The 18541-nt window shown below is 37.1% G+C and overlaps 1 protein-coding gene across 2 annotated transcripts in view; it reads left to right on the forward strand.

Annotated features, from left to right (window-relative positions):
• The window catches only part of LOC134790946 (uncharacterized), a 211998-nt gene extending 195031 nt beyond the window's left edge, over positions 1–16967 (forward strand). For both annotated transcript variants that reach the window (XM_063761968.1, XM_063761967.1), the window contains exons 8-9: positions 4746–4830; positions 15185–16967. In XM_063761968.1, coding sequence (XP_063618038.1) covers positions 4746–4830; positions 15185–15269 — 170 coding nt within the window. In that variant the 3' untranslated portion in view covers positions 15270–16967. The remainder of the gene's footprint in view (positions 1–4745; positions 4831–15184) is intronic.
• The last annotated feature ends 1574 nt before the right edge of the window (positions 16968–18541 follow it).

Genomic DNA, 18541 nt, shown 5'->3' on the forward strand with positions numbered 1-18541 from the left:
CAACTGACATGCTGATATCGTCCGGCGAACTGGTAATCTGTGGACCCCTTTAGTTACATTGCGGACTGTTGGTTACGTCCAATTCAACCGACCGATCAAAAACCGCAATGTAATGAAACTCGCATGCGAGTTCTCGCATCGTCTAAATGAGCCCATATAGGTAACAACAGGCGATCTTATCGCTAAAAAGCGATCTCTTCCGGACAACCTTTGGGACCTTTGGGTAGCATCAATTAATTAATTAACATGTAGTTATTTAGTCCCTTTCCTCGTATACAACGTGTCCCTAGTCCCTTTTTGGAGCATATACAAGGTGTTCATGAGGAATGCGAAAGATTTTAACCACGCATTTCTGAGATCAAAAGGAAAAAATGTAATATGAGTTTAGGTAGTTTCGCCAAAAAAAAATTTTGTTTGTTTTTTTTTCAATTTTTTGAATGTATTTCGTACGTAAAAAGTAAATGGTATTGGTAAACATGTCACTTAAAATGGATTTTTACTTTTTAGGGTTCCGTACCTCAAAAGGAAAAAAACGGAACCCTTATAGGATCACTCGTGCGTCTGTCTGTCCGTCTGTCCGTTTGTCACAGCCAATTTGCTCCGAAACTACTGGACCAATTAAGTTGAAATTTGGTACACATATATGTAAGTCTGTGACCGAAAGACGGATATGTAACGTCAACAAATGAATTTTAAACATAGGGGCTACTTTTGGGGGGTAAACGATAAAATTAAAAAACAAACTATATCGTGTTACATACCAAACGAAAGAGCTCATTGTGAGAATCTCAAATATATTTTTTTTATAAATTCATGATAAAAAGTTTAGAAGTTATTCAAGAAAATAGACAAAAAATGACCATTCCCCCCCTCTATCACCGAAACTACTGGGTCTAAAATTCTGAAAAAAATACACAAAATAGTCCTTTACCTAAAGATGACAGGAAAACCTATTAGAAATCTAGAGTCAAGCGTGAGTCAGATTTAAGAACAAAAATGTGGTTAGGTTTTTTTAGGGACACGGCCGCAATGGTTTAAGTGAAACGTGATGTAGACAGCTATTGCGAAGGCCCTAGGCCGATAGCCGCATAAGGCCGAAGGCCCGAAGCGTCCCGAAGAGGCGTGCCTTTAGCTTCAAGCGTGAGTCGGACTGAAGACAAAAAATGTATCTGGCACACAGCCGCAATGGTACTTGTAGTACTGATATAGGTTACTATTGTTACGTGTTTTAAAAAGCACTACACAGGGTGGCCAAAAAATAAGTGCATTCCCGTTGCCAAAGTGCAACCCCGAAATCGCGAAGAAAAATTTGGCTGTTTCATACATTTTGGCTGGTCCGTTTTCTATGGGAGGGTAAATTTTAATTTCGCGATTTCGGGGTTGGTCCCATAGTAAAAGGTGCTCAGTATAATCCCAAAACCTCCCTGACTACGGGAATGCACTTATTTTTTGGCCACCCTGTAGGTATTAATCTCTCTTCGGCCTTCGCTTTTAAAACACTTGCGGAAGTTGTAGGAAGCGCAACCCGTCGGACGCTCCGAGCTTTCAGCTCTACGCGGAGCTCGGCCTTCAGTCTTCGCATTTGGACACTTGTACTATTGTTCGGCATTTAATCTTCCTACTTTGCATAGTTGCAGAGATATAAGCCACCACGCCAGAGAACTTCATGTTACATCTGGTTTTTGATCTGACCCATTCGCATTTTTCAAGACCTAACGTTTCACTCACGTCACGTTTCACGTACAAAAAAAAATTTGTTAAAAATTGTGTGATGTAGGGAACCCTTGAAACGCGAGTCCGACTCGCACTTGACCAGTTTTTTTTCGTAAAACTTAGTTTTTGCAAAGTGATACTCTCTCACTTTTTGACATCTATCAATAAGGATATTTAGACTACGTCCCATAGTAGCAATACCAATCATCAAAAAGACGTTTTGCACTATGTAACAATAAAAACTTATTTTTTTTTATTGGTATTAACTCTGAAACTAGGCCAATATCAAAAGAGTTTATAAGACATTTTTGTCTCTGAATATGATCAGAAATACGCTGTTAAAATTATTCGGTTTCCTCATGTTACACCGTGTATAGCGTGTCCTCTATTCGACTAGGCGGTTCATTCAGCCGGGTGTGGGTCTGTCCTTATTGATGGGGACGTCATACTAGATAAGGAAACGGAAGAGTATGAATAACGAGCGGGTAGGGTTGTCGACATGTATTATTATAATTTGCTTTTCAGTGAATTTTATTTATATTTAGTTAAGTATTTTTTCGCTTAAATCGTGTAAGTACATCTAAATAAAAGTGTAATAAGTTGGTATTATTTACAAATATGACAAACTGACATTCAAGTTTTGAATGTTTCATAACAGTATAAAAAATCCTCGTTACATACAATACACGTATTTTAATATATAATCAATTTTTCGCCATTAAATACAAATATCAAAAAGCACTTAAGCCCTATAACTATTTTAAAAACCAAAACTTCGGTTTTAAAATCCAGAATCTAGAATATATTTTTATCTGGTTTGTTACAGTAGGCAGACATTATCAAAACAACTTATTTCTAACTCGGCTCGTTAAAACTTGCCTAGAACAGTTTCCAGACTCCGCGTCTGACAACGGCTTAGAATTCAGTGATAATTAATTTTATATGCAATTGAATTAGATAGCAATCATTGCTTTCGACATCAGAATATTAATGTTTGCATTCAATAATGTGCAGTATTATTATATAAGTCAACACGCCTGCAAACAGGGATAATTAGAGCCTCGAGGCACGCGTATGTATTATCAGCTTATGGGGTAAACTCTTTGATCATCTGTATGTTGTTGATAATTAACTGAGTGCACGATGTATATTGAGTGTGTACTTTATTCGATTAGACATTTTCGGGCTTGAAATTCTGTTTTTGAAGTTTTTTTTTAATGTATGATAGGTACTATTAAAGAGTTAACCTTTACCAGGCTGACAGTTCAAAAATGTCAACCGAATGCCAGTCTTACTCATCGAAAATAGAACACGTGTTTGAAGTGCCGTATGTGGGAAATATATATCCCTTAGAGCCACTTGCACCATTCACTAACCCGGGGTTAACCGGTTCAACCTGGAGTTACCATGGTTACCAGTACAATTTGACACTGAGTTAACGGTTTAACCGCTTAACCCCGGGTTAGTGGGATGGTGCAAGTGGCCCTTAGACTGGTAAAGAGTTAATCACGTCCATTGCCGTAACTGATGGTTGCCCACTTTGGCCGCCGTCCAGTAATATGTAAGAGATATCATAGTAGAGTATCCAGTAAATGTGCTGCGGTGCGAAAAGCATGGTAAATACCTAAGGGTTCTACACAATAGCACATTTTTTATATAGATACTTATGTATAAAAGTGGGCGACTTTACAGTTTAGAACAATAATATATATTACCGTCATAATCCAATCTTACCAGGCGTAATCACTGGTGACCACACTAAGTATTTGCCAGTGACCTATAATTCAAACTACCCTATGTTCTTCCCCTAGCCTCAAAGTATCTTCACCTCATCTTAAGACGAAACAGGAGCTGAGTTTTAAATATTTTAGGTAAATATACCCGTCTCGCTAACGGAAGCGGCACCTAAAAGTAGTGCGATAACGACAAGGCGAAAAATCCTGCGTAAAAATCTCAAAAATCGAGGTTTCGAACTCCTCTGTTTCCTCCTCCAAAACTTAACCAATCGTAACCAAATTTGGAAATGTAAATGATTATGAAATTATCTGTGTCGGACCGTTTTGCTTTTTTGGCTAATTGATATCAGTTTTGAATGCCACGCCTCTCATTGCGGCATAGTCAATTAGGCCATTTTGGCCATTTTTGAAGGGCTCTAGCGCCTTAAAAAACAAAAATATCAAAAAAAGCAAAACGGTCCGACACAGATATTGACAATATTAATCTGTGTTGAAAAAATCATTGCTCTAGCTTCAAAAACCACGGAGGAAAACGAGGAGTACGTTTGTATGGAGAAATGACCACTCCCGTTGGCTCTTAATCGGTTCAGATGTCGAAGCGTGGAGAGGTATAGTATTTTTCAAACTGGAGGGGTAGTTACGATGATAGATCGCTGGCCCAATATGTTTCACTTTTATCGGACTGAAATTTGAACATTATCATAATGACATTAAGCAGGCGTGGCTCACTCCGCGATTTCGTCGCTTTGCTACAGGTAGCTAAAAGTACAACCGTTCCGCCCCAATTTTGGGGAAAGCCATAAGCCGCGCGTGGCGCTGTCGCCACCTAGCGGCCATATCTGTGCTGATCGTAACAGACGCGTTTTGTTAGAGGGTGAGTCTTCAGTACCTAGTACTATTATTTATTCTGTGCATTAAGTCACATTAAAGTGATATTAAGTCGAATTTCAACTATCTTGAAAATGTAAGATAGCACTGAATTGTATAGCCTTTAAGTATTTTTAAAGATAGAACTTTGTAGTATTGAGCCAGCGAGATGTCAATTCTATACAATTTTGCGATATTTGGCTTTTTAAGTTATGAATTGTAGGAGATGACATATATCATCATACACTTCCAGTTTGAAAAAAAACTATAACAGACAGAGTTACTATTCAATTATAATACCTATTTAGTAGGAATTATTCAAAAATAAAATGGTAAGCAAGTTATATTTGAATAAAAGTACTTTTAAATAATACCTACGTAATGTAAGGAAGTAGAATGTGTCAACCCTAACTAGTCGGTTTGTTGCAGACATCGTGATCCCGTCGCTGCTGATACTGGCGCTGTTCATCGGGAATGCGTTCATCGTGCTCATCATATACAAGTACAGGAAACGGTGAGTACATGTGTCATCAATATATTATAATATCTGGGAAACCGATAAGACGCCGCCCAGTCGGCCGGCCTAGGTATCGATGGGCGGATGTGGTGGATGCTGATCTGCGCGAGCTCGGGTTTGAAAACTGGTGAGAAATGGCACAGGACCGGGATCAGTGGAGAGCAGTCGTGTTGGAGGCCAAGACACACTTTGGGTCGTTGCGCCAGAGGAGTAAGTAGTATCTGGGGAACCGAGTTTTGCTCGGAAAACATATAGAAACTCTAAAATGCGCGTTTTCCCAGAGATAAGAGCTAGCTAGATCGATTTTTCGACGGAAAGCTTTGCTCGGAAATTTAGTTTTGCTCGGTCTCCCAGATATTATCCTTGACAACTCGGAGGTAGCTCCTTTCAAACAAAAAAAGAATTACTCAAATCGGACAACGGATGTCGGAGTAATCTGTGAACATACATAGAAAAAAAAATAAAAAATAGCCACAACCGAATACAGAACCTCCTCCTTCTATGAAATTGAAGTCGGTTAATAAAATGAGTGACGTTCGCAGCCGCAACAGTAACGCCGCATCAGTTATGCAGCTGTTGTTGCCATTCGAATGCTACCTTAAGAGAAAACTTTTTTGAAGATTTTGACAAAACTACGATATCTAGTTAATCTTATGAAAGGCACGACAAGATAGCGGTGTATTATGATATACGTAACGTATAGGCTCGTTATGAGGTTTTGCCAGATAAGGGCTAAGCCCGACCGACGCTTTTGATTTATACCCTCGGGCTATCTCTTGTGTATATCTTTATCCGTTGGTGCAAAGTTAGTATCTTCCTTGTACTATCGGTGTAGTTTAGACAATGATAAATGATATAGTTAGGTGCAAGGGGGCAATTTAGACTGCGGGGTAATTTGAACGGTTACATATCAGAATACCGAAAACTGATTTACGTAATGTTGAATCACCTATGCTTGATTCTCCTATTTTTAAATTACCTATCGATCATTTTACCTAAACATTGACTGACCTACGTTTATAATACCTAAGCTCAAATAACCTAATGGACGAAACACCTAATGCACCATGTTTTATTTTACAATGGTACGTTTTTATTACTAAAGACCTTAATTGTTACGGATTGATTTTTTTCATAAGTACGCTTTTGAAAACGTAACGTCTAACACAAACATTTTAATTTCCTTATTTTGTATTATCCCCTTTGCATACTTGTACAGACTTTATTTCACCACCGAATTATGTTATTTTACCCCATCTCCATTTAATAATAGGTACTATATATTACCCTCATCTCGCTTCTACAAATTCTAATACCCATAAAAGGACGATGAATGTAACCACGATATTATAAGCAACGCCCCGGGGCGTTCATGGATTCGATCGTAAATAATTTGGTGAATTTCGCTTTAATATTATATTTGATAATACAGACTGCTATATCAAATATTCACGGCGGGGGTGCGTGGTGGGTAAATAGAATGGCTAATAATACATTGTTTCCTGTAGTGTGTGTTCATTATATCGTAAAAAGAGGGAAACTCTGGATTGAAATCCAGAGTTTCCCTCTTTTTACTTGTAATTAAATAAAATATTATTAACAAATTATGTTCTTTAGGTGCCCAATAGGATTGTGTAACTTAAATATGAAACGCACCCATGTTCGTGGATTTATCTGTAAATTAAAATTAAAATAGGGACCATTTAACATGTAGGTATTTACCTATGTTTATTACCACTCCATGTAAAAGAGTTGTGGTGTAATTAGCATTAATTATTATTAAATTAAGCTATGAAGCAAATTTAGCCGGTACCTATTAGTATATCAAATACCTATCATAGGTAGGTATATATATACACAAGATTATGTTTTCTAATCCGCATCTAATGTCAATCAAGTATTTTTAGCGTCGGGCAAATACTGTTATTATTTTCCTACGAATATTATTTTTATTGTTACGAAATGAAGCGTTAGTTTTATTGTTGAGTTGGGTATTCGCTATTATCGTTTGTTGAATTGATGTCTCCAACTAGATTTAACATGCCTATTTGCCAAGTCACGATAAAAAAATGTACTTATAAAAAATATTCCGCCATTTCTAAAATAAGTTGAATTTACCTACTTTAAATGTTGAAACATTTCGGAGCATTAAATAAAAAAAAACCATGAGACATCATCTGAACCGTCTGTAGCATATTTATGTTGTGAGACTGATACAATATGGTCTAATAAAGGTCAGCTGAATTCAAATGGGGTGACCGAGAACAAGGGATAACATTATACAAGGTAAAAACACCCCATTTATATGAATACGGCTGGCTGTTCTTGTATCTAGAACTACCAGTATTAGCGTCGCTTTTTCAACTAACTAGGTACATTATTCGTAGTTCATAGTGAACAAAATCTGTTTAGCGTAATCCTTTCTCAACATTTGTCGGTATTTAAAAAAAAATTAACAATAATTGTGACCTACGTCCCACTAATATAATCCCAACTGTCGCTACACTACACATGCTGCTCCAAAAGCACGCGCGCGTTCATATTGACGCGTATTTTACACATAACAGAGCTTCATTAGTGCGGTCGCACACAAAACATCTGTGACCTTTATATCCAATATCAAATTGCAGCGATATGTGGCGAAGATGGTCCACTTGAAAATAAAAGCGCCACAGTAATGTATAAGAATTTTTGTAAGACATCCAAATTGTGCGAGTTTAACTAATGCAAAAGAAGAAATTATTTATTTCAGGCACAAATCCCATAGTTTTAATAAATAGTAGTATAATGTAAGTACCGTCGCAATCAGATATATCATAGCGGCCGAGATGGTCATAAATATCTGAACACGCACTCTATAGCGCCTTGAGCTTATAGAGTGCGTGTTCAGATATTTGTGAGCACCCTGGCCGCTCCGATATATCTGATGGTAACTGTACCTACATAATTAGATGTTCGATGAGGCTCACTTATAAAGATAATATTTGTTGTAATAGGTATTTATATGCGTATATAAACAGTATTTTTTCATACCTTTCAATTATACTTTTCGGGCACACACTTTTTAATTGCAACTATACCTTAACCTTATGCCTTTTTGATTTTTCATATCTTTTGAAATCCCAAATAAGCAGGCTGTGTTAAACTGTGATGTCTCTTTATAGCGACACGTACCGCATAATAAACATTACCCTCCCAATATTGGTTCGATGTTTGTCACGGGTTAAACTGTCTGTGGCGTATTTTTCAAACTGGAAGGGTACGATGATAGATGTCAATTCAATAAGTACAATTTTGCGACATTTGGCGTTTTTAGGTTATAAATTGTATGGCGGATGAAAGAAGAGTGCACGCAGCGGAAATGGGAATGTTGAGAGGGATGTTTGGAGTGACGAGAAAGGATCGGATTAAGAATGAGTATATAGGGGAAGTTTGAAAGTAGCACCGGTAACGGAGAACATGAGGAGTAGTAGGTTAGCGTGGTATGAGCATGTAATGAGGAGGGATGAATGCCATATAGACAAAAGAATGGTAGGGATATGTTGATCAGGACGGAGAACGGATGGTAGATCCAAAAAACGATGGATGGATTGTATGAAAGAGGATTGGAATGAAAGGAGTGAGTGCTGAGGTGACGAAAGGCAGAGGAGAATGGAAGAGAAAAACATGTTGGCCGACTCCACATAACGTGGGATAAGGGCAGGGAGAAGAAATTGTATGGATGTGACATCTATCATCGTACCCTTCCAGTTTGAAAAATATTATGAACTGTTAGTGGCGAAGCTGTTGTGAGTTACTGCGACACATATAGTGACCGAAGTCCACAGGAAGTCGGGCCATTAGCCGATGATTCGAGCGCACTATCTTTATATATGTATACTAGACGGGCCCGCAGCTCCGCTCGCGTAAATGAAATAAAGAGTTTGTCTTATGTTTAGTTAAATACCGACATTATTATGTATCCCAGCCAGGGTTTATAACTGTGATAAGGATTTCTTATTTGTCAAGTAGGTAGCCGTTATTTGGATAACTTAATTCGAAAATTTCTTATAACGTACGTAGGTATTTATTTAAAACTTGTTTTAACATAAAATTATTACTTATTGTTGTAAGCCTAGTTGCAAAAACGTTCATTAGATTACTTATTTTCCGCTTTAAGCCACGAATATGGACGACCACCACCCATAAATCGCCTTTTCATACAAACGTAGGTAGTCCCCATTTCCCTTTCTGGATCTTAACATTACTACGGCTAAGGTGACGCAACGATCCAAAGGACTCACCTGGCCTCCGATACCAGATCACGTCATGTTTCTTGCAATCTTGCGATAGCTCTCGCCATCGGGCGTCTCCCATTTTGTTGTCCCAAGTACGCTCGTCTCCCATTCTATATCTTTGTACATATTTTTGGCTCATCTCGGCAGCCCTTTCCCTGGACGAATGACAATGTTTGCCGAGCCATGAAAATCAATCTGAATAATAATAACTCATAAAGAAATTTAAAACAATAAAATACAAATTATTAACACGATAATCATACGATAATATTAATTTGATTGATATGTCATAAATGGCATAATTCACTCGTATGGGCTATGGACTAAGGTTGAGGTTGGCAGCACTTTTTATTTTACTTCGTGTAAAAAAACTCAGAAATACCTGTATACCAACATGACAAACATAATTTAGTTTACTTTAACTTACGGATTATTTGGTCTAATCTGTAGCACCGCCAAACGAAAGCAACCGAGAGTTCCCGAGAAATGGTCGAAGTCGTAAAATGAAGATTGTTATGAAAATTTCTTTTCCTTATTGTAAATTAAATACGCATCGAAAGCGATAGTTTTTATGTTCTAGTTTTATTCTCATATGTAGATAATAGATTTAAACAGTTTTTTCTTATCATACGTGCGTTGTATTCGAGATACGTGTCAAAAACTTTTTTAGAAATTTGTAAGGCGCCATCTCTCTTCTTCGCTCGTTTTTTATCCCGTTCTGGTTTTTCAATTTTATATATATGATACTGACTACTTAATCTACATATAGTACGAGTAACTATAGTGATAATATGCCTTGATAACTATGATTAAATGTCCCTTAGTTATAGAGGTTACTTAGCCCAAAAATACGTTGACAAAAATATTTACGAATAGTTTTCTTACGTACCTACTTTTATAAAAAAAATATTTCTTATTCAATTAATGTAGTTAATGGTTGGCCGGATTATTGTAATTTCACCGTGTCCATGTTTTCCAAAACTTTTTAAGACTGTTACTGTCATGTTTCTAATACTAATTATTTTGTTCATCAGAGAAAATTTACATAAACCCTTCTTCTACCCCTGCATGCTTTACGTCTCAAGAGAAGAAAACGCAAGATCACTGGCATGTAATCTAACATCTATTATTTCAGATGCAATTAGTTGTTAGTTACATTATGTAGAAAATACGTCCACACCAGTAATTTTGATGGTATAAAACCTAGATATTTCTTGATATTACTAAACTAGGTAGTTAGGTACTAGATATTACTAACTAGATATGGCTATTATAACTAGATACGTTGAAAAAATATCACGTAGAGTAGATTGCAGATGTTTGTTCACAAGAACGAGCTATAATAAGTAACTGTTATCTTATTAGACGTGATCTTTCGAGCTTCTAATTAATCTCATTATTTCGTAATTTGCTACTGAGTGATCTTATATGACTGATGATATGTCCATATGTTATCTAACAACAGGTTTCTTGTTTACTTATGAAAGTCTGTAGCGTGATAACAAAGATATTTTAAAAAGAAAAATCTATATCAACTAAAAAACAGTCACCCCAGTGCCGAACAAAAATATAGAGTAGTTATTGAAAGTGAATCTATCACTTATTAGAATCACTACGTATTGTGGCAAGTAAACAATATTGCGGTTCATATAATTCCACGCCCTGCGGGCTCAGCACGGTTCCATTTTTATCGACTATCACTATGCGCGTCCCTTTCGCACTTACATACTTGTTAGAACGTGACAGGCATGGTGACAAGGGATAAAAACGCGACCGTGCTAAGCCGCCTGGTTTGGTAATTACAACTATGTACTCACGGTTAAGGATCGTGATTGAGTTGGATGGGTCTACAGACTCTACAGTTTTTACAAGCTTTTATTTAGTTTCACCTGACCGTTGTCTGTCTGTAAACAAATCTTGCAAGTTAAATTTGATCCACTTCCCGGTTTCCGATTGAGCTGAAATTTTGCATGCATGTATAAATCGGATGACAATGCAATATTATGGTACCATCGAGCTGATCTGATGATGGAGACAGGAGGTGGCCACAGAAACTCTGTGCTGAAACGGCGCAACCTAATTGTTTTAGGGGTTTTTAGAATTGTCTCGGTGAGTATTAGTTGTCTGTCGTAAGAAAAGTACAGTCAGCGATAAAAGCTTGTACCAAAAATGAAATTTTTGCCAAAAACTTATTTTATAGGTATACGAGTATATAACAGAAGTTGTGGAAAATTTCCAAAAAGTTCGAAAGCTTCTCGGAAATTTCAGGAAAATTTCACAGAAAACAAAGGAAGCTTTCTTTTTGTAAATGGATTTTTTTTATTCCTATACAAAAATATGAGAAGTTTCCGAAATTTAATCATGTAAAAATTTCGCGAATTTGGAAAGTTTCCGATGGCACATCAGGTATGTCCATCGCGTTTCTTACAACTGAGTAAAACTTGAAAGAAGTTGGGCCTTTCAATTGTTCTGGTCGGGAAATGGTCTCTACGCTTGCATTTTGTAGCCCCCAGCCACAATATTTTTCCAGAATTTAATTATAAGTTTTCGATCACATATGATTTAATTTATACATAGATAAAAATTGCTTTACGAATTGGAACGTGAATTCTAAAATGCCAAACAAAAATGGCAAAGTTAACTGAATTTGGTAGTAAAGTGTCCATTTATGATGCAAAGTGAATTTTACATTCGGCACGTAACACTCCTACAGAGTGGCCGAGTGTTTTTTTACAGTGCAGTAACACCATTTGATTCTAATTTATCAATCTGTTATGGTTTTGCACTGCTCTTTATTAGGGTTCCGTACCCAAAGGATAAAAACGGGACCCTATTACTAAGACTCCGCTGTCCGTCTGCCCATCTGTCCGTCTGTCCGTCTGTCCGTCTGTCCGTCTGTCCGTCTGTCCGTCTGTCCGTCTATCCGTCTGTCCGTCTGTCCATCTGTCTGTCACCATGCTGTATCTCATGAACCGTGATAGACAGTTCGAATTTTCACAGATGATGTATTTCTGTTGCCGCTATAACAACAAATAGGTACTAAATAGTACGGAACCCTCGGTGGGGGAGTCCGCTTCGCACTTGGCCGGTTTTTTATATGAATGAATGAATGAATGAATGAATGAATGAATGTTTATTTGCATCAAACAAGCGTATAATATATAGGTGTTACATTTTTGTTTTTGTACGATCCTTGTTTTGCCATGACTGGCGTACAAATATTGTTTTTATATTAACTAAATAGACTTGACCTTGTCCTTATGACCTTGTCGGTCGTCTATTCTATTCATTTTTATTTTGAACTTTTGAAGACAGTGTTCACGTATAGCCAAAGATATATATAATTCCGTATAAGATAAATAAAGTCTAAGTAAATCGTCCGTCCGAAAATCAAGAAAAATAATGCTCGGGTAATTGGCGCCATACCTTTGGCCTATGCTCGCGTAGATGGCGACACCGTTTGACAATTAACAATTTTAACACATATCAGTGAAAGAACAAGGATCAAAGTCAAATGGCCTTCTAAAAGGTTTAATCCTGTGTCGAAAAATGGCAGTAAATATACTGTGACTACAAAATTTACTTTGACAATACGCCTCTGATACTAAATTCCTTTTGGTATAGGGTAGACGACAGAGCGAATTTCTTTTTAGGGTTCCGTACCCAAAGGGTAAAACCGGGAGCCTATAACTAAGACTCCACTGTCCGTCCGTCTGTCTGTCACCAGGCTGTATCTCATAAACCGTGATAGATGATGTATTTCTGTTGCCGCTATAACAACAAATACTAAAAAGTACGGAACCCTCGGTGGGCGAGTCCGACTCGCACTTGTCCGGTTTTTTTTTTCGATCTTAATTTTGTCGGATCGCATTCGTTCGTACCAAAAGAAGCTTATAGTTGAGCTAAACTTCCACTAATCCTAGTTGAGTGGACAGTTTTTCGTACTTGTTAGTTGTTGCATAGTCTCCAACTTCTTAATCTCAGTTTAACTTTCTCTCTTAGAGTTCGAGATACGACTAACGAGTTTGGACTGTTGGAAGTCAAATGACTTCAGTAAATACTGCTTGCAGATTTTAAACAAAATTTGAATTCAAGCTTAAATTTGTATTTGAGTAGTTCGTTTGGAAATCGTGTAATTTAGACAACGTACACGTATGGACTCTGTCGGCAATGTGGATATATGCCTTTGACTAGGGTTTTTAGTCAAACTCACTAGGTCGGTAGGTTTACTAGGGTCAAAACTCGGATCCTCAACTTCTTTGGACACGTGTCAGCGAAACTGAATACAACTATAGTAAGACAAGAGTGCTCACTCCATACATCCGGTTTGGTACCAAATATTAGTATTTTCATAGTCGACATCTAGCATCGAGTAGCGGACTAATATTTTTGGTACCAAAACTGATGTATGGAGTGAGCACTCTTGTCTTACTATATTTCTCTATGGTACCAGTTACGACTCGGAATTTGCGTGCAACCCTTGTACGTGTTCTAGAAAAAAATTCACATATAGATAAACCGAAAGTAAAACTCATGTTGCCCCAACTTACTTTTTTAATATCTTTCATTCCGTTACGTCTTATTCCACGAATGTTTTCGAAACTCAAAAGAACGGGGAACTCGCAAAAGCCACGAGATGTTCAAGGCACACAGTCAAAAACAAATTTAATTGCAACAATCTGACCTAATTATAATTTTGCGTAAATTCATTCCCATTAAAAACTTCCAAATTCATCTTTCACGGTAATTTATTAATGGGATGTCATGTTTGCGTATTAAAAGTTTTAAGGAATAATGAATAAATTGCGGTATTTTTATGCTGATAGGTTATAATTTGTTTTTCAAAGAATTTGTGGGCAGTTTTCTGTTGCTTAATTTAAATTTATGAGGTAAAATTTTGACGTCGCGCCGTAACAAGTCGCTTCCAATTTTATTTTGCCGACAAATTAGTCTAAAATTCATATTGTGGCTCGAGTGCTGTGAAAATTCTAATAAAGCTGTTTTGTAAATTTTTAGTCATCATTTCTTTTCTTAATTGTTTCTTTTCATGCGTGATGTGTTTTAAAATGTTCAAAATTGATTGAACTCACTTAATTATGTATGTTCTGAACCGCGACGGGATTTCGGGATGTACCTACAGTCAATAAAACTATTAGGTTAGCATCCCTGCATTATTGTATAATAGTGTACGTTCTTGATAGCATACCATTTTTCTAAAGGCATTCAAGGCGCGATCTTAAAAATGTGTCTTAACTAAGTGTTAGGAATATAAAATCATTCCATGCATTTAAAGGGTCAAAGTTTTTTAATATCAGGGGCAGCTTTTTGGATGCGTTTCTGAAACGTTCGTGCCAATAAAAATAAAACATTAAATCTTGGAACCCGGAAAGTAATTTAAAAATTGCCCTTTTATTTTCTGCTAAATTATCCAGTTATTAGGTTGGCCGTAACCGCGCGGTTACTCTTACTCGTCCCGCCGCTTCGTCGCCGCCATTTACTTTTAAACACTGAACTTAAAACTTAATGCATTTTCAATGACCTAATAAACCATCTGGAGCGTTGATCGATTCTGTCTCTGCCTAATTAATTTAATTTCCCCATCAGATTATACAAGTTAATTTCCAGTACCTGATCATTTTTATTTCAAGTTTGAATCAACTTTTCGTCCGATCAAATTAAGGGAGGGAAGAATGCGCTTGACATCTGTTAATTTTCGGAGTTTGTTAATTTAAGTCTTCTGTAACGTGATAATTTCCGACTTTTACGATTACATCACGGTGCTGAATACTCGTCAAATCAGTTTTGTCTCAACTTTGTATTTAATTTAACGTGTAATTTCGAAGTACTTTAGGGTTATTTGTACTTAGTGTAGCGTGTAATAGGCAAATACGATTCGAAACCATCACCAAGATTAGCGCAAGCTTCAGTTCTTAGAGCCTTTGAGGATAATTTTAGCGTTGGAATATTGTATTGTAGTATTGTTATCGTAATGTATTTTCATGAGTAATAACTACAATTAATTCAACTGTTGATATATTTATACGTTTGTTAATATTCTGTTTTTTTTGTTGCAGAAAAAATGATGATCTCGACGACGAATTCAACACCATCCCACTGAGCGTCAACGGCAATATTCACAGCGCGGGCAACGCGGTTTAGACACACACATTCAAGAGAGATCACACGTTAGACTTTGGAACCCTGTTGTATTATCTTTGACGTTTTCACACTACCACTATTTGCCTCTGGAAGCGACAGATTTAAAAATTAAAATTCATTAGTTTGTTAATGAAATAGACGCGTCCGCGCGCGGTATAATTTATAATGTCGCGACTGACACTGCGATCTCTGTCGCTTTCCGTGGCAGTGTGCGTGAACAGCCTAATTTTGGCAGCTATTAGTCAAAGACATTTCGAACAAATCTTAAAAGAAGAATTATCCAATTCCTGTAAAAACATTACATTATTTAGAGTCGATGGCCTTTGAACAAGCCTGTTCCTCCCTTGCGTTGTACTATTTGTATGCTGCAATGGCTTAGATTTTAATAAGATTACTAAATAGTACCCATATTCCGTGATAGGAAGTCGTTTTATTGCTTAGTTATAAGGTATATATAGCCTATCAGACTCGGGAGTTGATTCAAAAAGCCATGTCTCTCAGTAATTTCAAATATTATCAATAAAAGATGATTTGAGGCGTATAAAGCAAATTAATACCTATGAATGCTTGAAAGAGGCATTTTTATGAAAGGCTGTTAAAACATGGAATAGACAAGCTTTTAAAATGTTCTTACGTGTAATCTCTCAAAGGCAGCTGGACGAAAACGCGTTAGAAATCGGACAAAAGCATCGATTCTAGTCGCCGCGTGTGCGAGCGGCCTTAGGTCCTAAGTTACCCTATTTATCTTTTAATTACCTCAATTAGACAGTTCACTCGATTTAGGGAAAATTAAACCAATCAAATTGTTACAAGGACAACGGAAGAATGGCCGATCTGACGTTGGTGCAGGGCCTTTTGTTGTTTAATTAAAAGCGGTTTTATTCAGTTCATTTTGGTTCATTTACGATAGTTAATGACATAATGACTGAGATAAGACAGTTAATTTATTAATTAACAGATTGTATCTTTAAATCTGATGTTTTTGTCTCGAAAACTATTGTAAATGAATCATTTATTTAGTTGGCTAACCTATGCTTATGATATTAGGTATACCTAGCAAGAAAATCGAATGATATATTCAAATCATGACTTGGAAATTAATGTAAAATCGTCAAGATTTAAACTTATTTTAGTGCATATTCATTGTTCAATGTTCTTATTCAACCGAGGCCCTATTTAATAATTCTACATGTGTAACTAATATTTTTTAGTCAAAGCTGGCATCACTGGTAAAAAGGCCTTTCTTTCTCTTAGCATCTCTCAAAAAACAAAGTTGCCAGTGTAAATTTTTAAAACTAAAAATACTTTTATCAATGGCCTTTTTTCTGTAAAATAAATCGTTTTCTGGATTTTTAGTGTTTCGTACAAAACTTTGTACACGGAACACTTATGGGATCACTTTGGTCTTACAAAGCGTTTTTCTCAGAGACCGTGTGACGTAGATACCTAAAATTTGGAACAGTTATTTTCCAATAGCTTAGATGTTAAGTAAGGACTGATATGATGTAATAATACTCTTATTTTCTCCAGTCGCACATCTGTCACTGCCTTGTGTTTTATAGTAAGTCAATTAAGAAGTGGTTGGCTCTAGTACTGTGCTAAGTATTTATGATTTCGTTTCGTCTCGAAATTGTTGATGTTTTTTCTATTTGGCGAAGTCTGTATAGATTCAGTAATGAATAAAGCACTTTATCTTTATTGTGTTGTTTTATTTGTGATGACCATAGTTAAGCCTATTATAGTTTTTAGGGTTCCGTACCCAAAGGGTAAAAACGGGGCCCTATTATAACTAGACTCCGCTGTCCGTCTGTCTGTCAATGTCACCAGACTGTATCTCATGAACCGTGATATGCTGATGATGTTGCTGCTATAACAACAAATACTAAAAACTAAATAAAATAAATATTTAAGTGGGGCTCCCATACAACAAACGTGATTTTGTTGCCGTTTTTAGGGTTCCGTACCCAAAGGGTAAAACGGGACCCTATTACTAAGACTTCGCTGTCCGTCCGTCCGTCCGTCCGTCCGTCCGTCCGTCTGTCACCAGGCTGTATCTCACGAACCGTGATAGCTAGACAGTTGAAATTTTCACAGACGATGTATTTCTGTTGCCGCTATAACAACAAATACTAAAAACAGAATAAAATAAAGATTTAAATGGGGCTCCCATACAACAAACGTGATTTTTGACCAAAGTTAAGCAACGTCGGGAGTGGTCAGTACTTGGATGGGTGACCGTTTTTTTTTGCTTTTTTTTTGTTTTTTTTTTTTTGCATTATGGTACGGAACCCTTCGTGCGCGAGTCCGACTCGCACTTGCCCGGTTTTTTTTATGTAATATTATAGTCAGCAAACAAGCAGACGAGCCGGCTGATGGGAAGCAGTCATCGTCGTCCATGGACATAAGCAACATCACAGGAGCCACTTAAGCGTTGCCGACCCTTGAGAACCCTAAATAGGCTTCTTGAATAATCCCATGTCGTAGCGCAAAGGAAATACCTCAGGAGGCAAGTCATTCCACATTCTGCACGTTCTATGCCCGCTTATTTTTGGTGTGCCATGTATCTAAGAAGTGGGGATGAACTTTGCTCCTTTGGCGGGAGGTGCGGTGATAAAAACGAGACGATGGCACCAAATCAAAAAGTTCTTCCGAGCATTCCCCATTGTACAGACGGTAGAACATGCAAAGAGAGCCAACGTCTCTCCGAAGGCTAAGTTCTAAGCCGTCAGTACGTTCGGGATCGCCGACAATGCGAACTGCTACGGTTATGGTACGGAACCCTTCGTGCACGAGTCCGACTCGCACTTGGCCGGTTTTTGTTATTGTTGTCAGTAGGTAGGACAGCAGACTAGTAAATAAAAATAAAAGAAACAATTCTTCTCTGGTCTTGGCGACGGTATGAGGCCTTTGTTTCATCATGCTGACGAGTGTCGTTATATCGTTTTTAATTTGAATTACGGTTTCTTTGTTTTTGCTCGATTTATATTTGTTAATTCATTGATTGTGTGGTCGGCATAAAGCCTGTAAAAGTATTAGGGGTAATCGGCAGCCCCGATTTAAGAACCAGAATTATAGGTTACCGTTTACTTATTATAGCATTAAAACTCTAAAAAAACTCTAAAAATACAAAGTCGTACAGTCACCTGCAATAATAACTATGTTATTCTTCGAAGGCCGCAAAAATATGTGACACGCTCTTATGGCTCTACAAATAAGATCGTGTCAGATATATTTGCGGCCTTCGTTGTGTAACATATTATTGCAGGTGCAGA

The sequence above is a fragment of the Cydia splendana genome, chromosome 5, assembly GCF_910591565.1.
Source record: "Cydia splendana chromosome 5, ilCydSple1.2, whole genome shotgun sequence".
NCBI classification, from domain to species: domain Eukaryota; kingdom Metazoa; phylum Arthropoda; class Insecta; order Lepidoptera; family Tortricidae; genus Cydia; species Cydia splendana.